Source organism: Bombyx mori, chromosome 9, assembly GCF_030269925.1.
Source record: "Bombyx mori chromosome 9, ASM3026992v2".
In the NCBI taxonomy this organism is placed as follows: domain Eukaryota; kingdom Metazoa; phylum Arthropoda; class Insecta; order Lepidoptera; family Bombycidae; genus Bombyx; species Bombyx mori.
In genome coordinates, this window is record NC_085115.1 from 25,153 (window position 1) to 28,832 (window position 3,680).

Consider the following 3,680-nt stretch of genomic DNA (forward strand, 5'->3'; position numbering starts at 1 on the left):
CCACAATCGCGTAAGTTGTGATCGGATGTACTTAGCTATTTTTGTAAAATGTCACAGGAGTATTGATGTAGTCTAGTATGTTGTACTTCGGTGGGAAAAACAGGCAGTACTTTAATATTTTAGAAAATCCTGACGAAGCTGAGAAACACAGAACCTAGTCACTTTAATTAATAGTTCCATGAACTCATGTCACTAAACGTTCGCGAGTCCCTCGAGGCTGATGTGTGCCGACTCAGACGGATTGCTTAGCAAATTGTTTTCGTGAACACAGATAAGTTCGGCAGAGTTAAACCTCTTAGAGTGATTAAGCCACACTAGCAACGTAATCAATATACACATTACTAGTTAATGCGGGTCAAGGTATGGGCGATGACCTACCACTACCTGCTTAATGTCAGAAGAGTTTCCAGAGCGGGGTCGCAGTGTCGCGGAGTTGCAGTGTCGCGGTGTTGCAGTGTCGCGGTATCGCAACAGCCTAGGAACTTATCGAATGGTGTAGTGCCAAATTTCAAAGTGAACAAAGCTCAATCTACTACTGCTAACCTCAACTTACCTAGTAGTCTGCCCGACTTGCCTCGGCTAAGGTATTTATCAGGCAGGTCATTCATAGAGGGCAGGAATGACAGTGCCGTTTGAACTGGTAACTTTTACAACTTAAAAATACTATAAAATAGTATAAAATAGTATTTTTAGAAAAATGTGTAATTATTCACGGTACGGTCCGTAACTGAAAGCCTCATGAAATATATTAAAAGACAGTAGGTAGTTTTAGAGAAGGGTCGTTTACTATCAGATGACAAGCCATAGGTATTGCATGTAGAGAGCTAGGAGTCGTCGAGGTCCTGGTCGAGCTGCAGCCGCACCTCGTACTGCGCGCGGTACCACACCCACCAGGAGAGCGCGTGGCGCGTCGCCGCCGACACCACCCAGCAGTAGTAGCACACCTGCAGGAATCGACGCGACCATTCACATAGCGATGCCTCATCGAACGAGATTATGGCATGTGACTGGGCTATTCGGGACATACCTATTTAAATTTTTTTTCTACCTACTTTTTTTTCATACCCATGCGTCATAGTTATGTTGTGCCTAATACATAATTTTAAGAATAAATAGTTTTTACTCGGAGATGTTCAATATTCAGCACTCAATAATAATGAGATGGTTGTTGCCCAGAATAAGGGAGATCATCGTTAAAAGGGATAGCTTTTTAATTTTTTCGGCACGCGCGTGTTCGATAAGGAATACTTTCTACTCTACCGAAAAGAAGTCCCGCAGTAGATACGAACGAATACTGTAATAATGATAGTTCACAATGAGTAACCAGGGTCATGCAGGCTAGCACGAAGGTGGACGCGAGTGGCCAGGGCGTGAGGCGCGGGTCCTGCGCCATCAGCGAGGAGAGCGTGCGGCCTGACAGCCACGCTGCCAGCACCGCCAGCGGAGACATCAGCGCCAGCCCCAGCCCGTCCACCAGCAACTAATCGAGATGAAACACGAGTTAAGTTTACAGCCTCACCAACCTCATGTATGAGGTTTCCGCGTCTAGCAAGCGGCCGGGGTGTGCGGGTCTTGACCATCCACAGCAGGGGTTCGGGTAGTCCACGGGTCCAAAGATGTTTTAGGGCCCCACACACAAAGGACTCCCCTTGAAGTCTATCAACCGACGTCCGAACTCCACAGCAGGGGATTGCCGCGGTCAACACTACCTATATGAAGTCGTCCTGGCCTAAAGGAAAATTAGATGCCCGGTGCATTCGTATCTAGAGATGCGACTGAGGCGGCGCGGCGGCGCTCGAATCCTATCAGAAAAATTGGTACCTGGCAATAGCCAGGATAATAATGTTAGGAATTACATCCACGGCGAAAAAATAGCATCGTGTAAAAATAAAACCCGCAAAAATTATAGTTTGTGCAAATTTTTTAATATTTTTTTATAAATGAGGGATTACTGGTGGCCCTGACACCTTTCCAGTTTCCCAGGATAGGTGAACGAGCCAAGGTCAGCCAAAGGAGACCTAACAACTCAAGAGCAACTGCTACGCGAATGAATCTTCAACCGGATCGGAATCGGAGGTGTGAGATTTCTCCTCCTAATGTGGGAGGAAATCCGTGTGGAGTTTTCCCTTTGAAATAGCACCGCTGTGCTTTTCGGTGGGTTGATGAAATAAATTTAATAGTAATACTAATAGAGGTAATAAGAGAAATTATTTGTCATCAAGTATCTCAAAACTGCACTGGCGCAATACTGAAGGAGGTAAATACACTCGGAATACGAGTGAAGTAGCATATCACAGACTAACTTCGGTTAGCTGCGTTACCTGTTTCGCGCTGTGGCTGAGGAGCCACACCAGCATGGCCCTCGCCAAGCCATAGCGGTGAACCCGCTGGGTGTGGTAGCGCGCCCCACAGAGCTCGCAGCGCGACTTGGCCGCCTCGGTGAGCCACCGCTCCAGACAGCGCACGTGCACTCGACCCACCGTGCCCCGACAGCGACACGCAGCCACCAGCGCTCCCTCCGCGCCGTGACAGATCCGACACATCTCCTCTGCATCGAGCGACCTGCCCTCTGCTTGTTCTGTGTCGTCAATAGTTGGTGCGCATCTCTTGGGACTCCTCACTTTGATACGATGTTGACTTACTAAGCTATCATTTTGTTTACAGTTCGTCTCGCTTTCACCATTCAGAGTTACTGAGCTGGCCACAGAGGCGTTTTCCGGAGCCCTTAGGTAATGATAGAGATCGATGTTACTAGAGCTGGCGGCCACGTCCTTGTCCAGCGTCGCGGTGGAACGTTGCTTCGTGGTAGCGAGAGACGCCGAGCTCTCGTGGTCGTCGGACACATTCAGAGAACAAATCTCATTGGAACTGTTAGGACGTGTCTTGTTCTTTTGTACACAATTTTCTCCGGCATGGTCGGGGAGCGCGGACTTCGATTTGTAGCTGGCAAACGAAAATGAAATAAGCGAAATAAATATGTACTCACCGGTCTACAGTGCTATATACAGTTATTGAACGAGTAGTTTGTACGCTTTGGACATTAGATGACTACGAGTCGTTTAAAATCATATTTCACTAATATATTCGTATAGGTATATGTAGCTACGCCTCGGTATATTTAAAGAGTAAAGAGTTGCCTGCAGTTGCCCCAGTTTACCTCGGCAGTATTCTCGGAAGTTTTTCCTAAATATTCAAATTAATATCACGACAATGACAATTTATGTTCTGTTCATATAACTTTATAAGTGGTCCCCCCAGAATTAAAATCGATTGTCTTCTAGTTTTCTAGAGTTAACAAAAATTATAACATCATATTAGTTGTGGCGGGCAAACACTTTTAGATGCCCTGTCCTACTGAAATCGACTCGAATCCAAACGACTACAAGTTACGCTGTGTCGTTATCCCCCATTAGGACGCGAGTGAGTCCGCAGGGACTGGCTAGTAACTAAGTGTCAGGTAAGCCAGATGTCGGTCGTGGAATGGCTAGAAGCGCACCTGTTATTGGAGGCGCCCCTCGCTCGGTGAGACTTCGGTCGTTGTGTATCATTTTGCACGGAGAATCGGCGTCGCCTCGTGTTCGGCATTTCACACGAAATTTATATTTGTTTTTTTTATTTATTAAATCGGTCTTACATGACAGTTACACGCTCATTGCTAATTTTGACATTGTTTTTTTCTT

At 46.4% G+C, this 3,680-nt stretch overlaps 1 protein-coding gene across 1 annotated transcript; it reads right to left on the reverse strand.

Annotated features, from left to right (window-relative positions):
• Positions 1 to 763: 763 nt before the first annotated feature.
• On the reverse strand, positions 764 to 3,680 carry LOC101745364 (uncharacterized). Its single transcript, XM_004922822.4, has 4 exons — positions 3,497 to 3,680; positions 2,322 to 2,943; positions 1,325 to 1,480; positions 764 to 944 (listed from the first exon to the last, which is right to left on the reverse strand). Exons 1-4 carry the CDS (start codon positions 3,583 to 3,585, stop codon positions 825 to 827), a joined length of 987 nt encoding a protein of 328 aa, XP_004922879.1. The 5' UTR covers positions 3,586 to 3,680; the 3' UTR covers positions 764 to 824.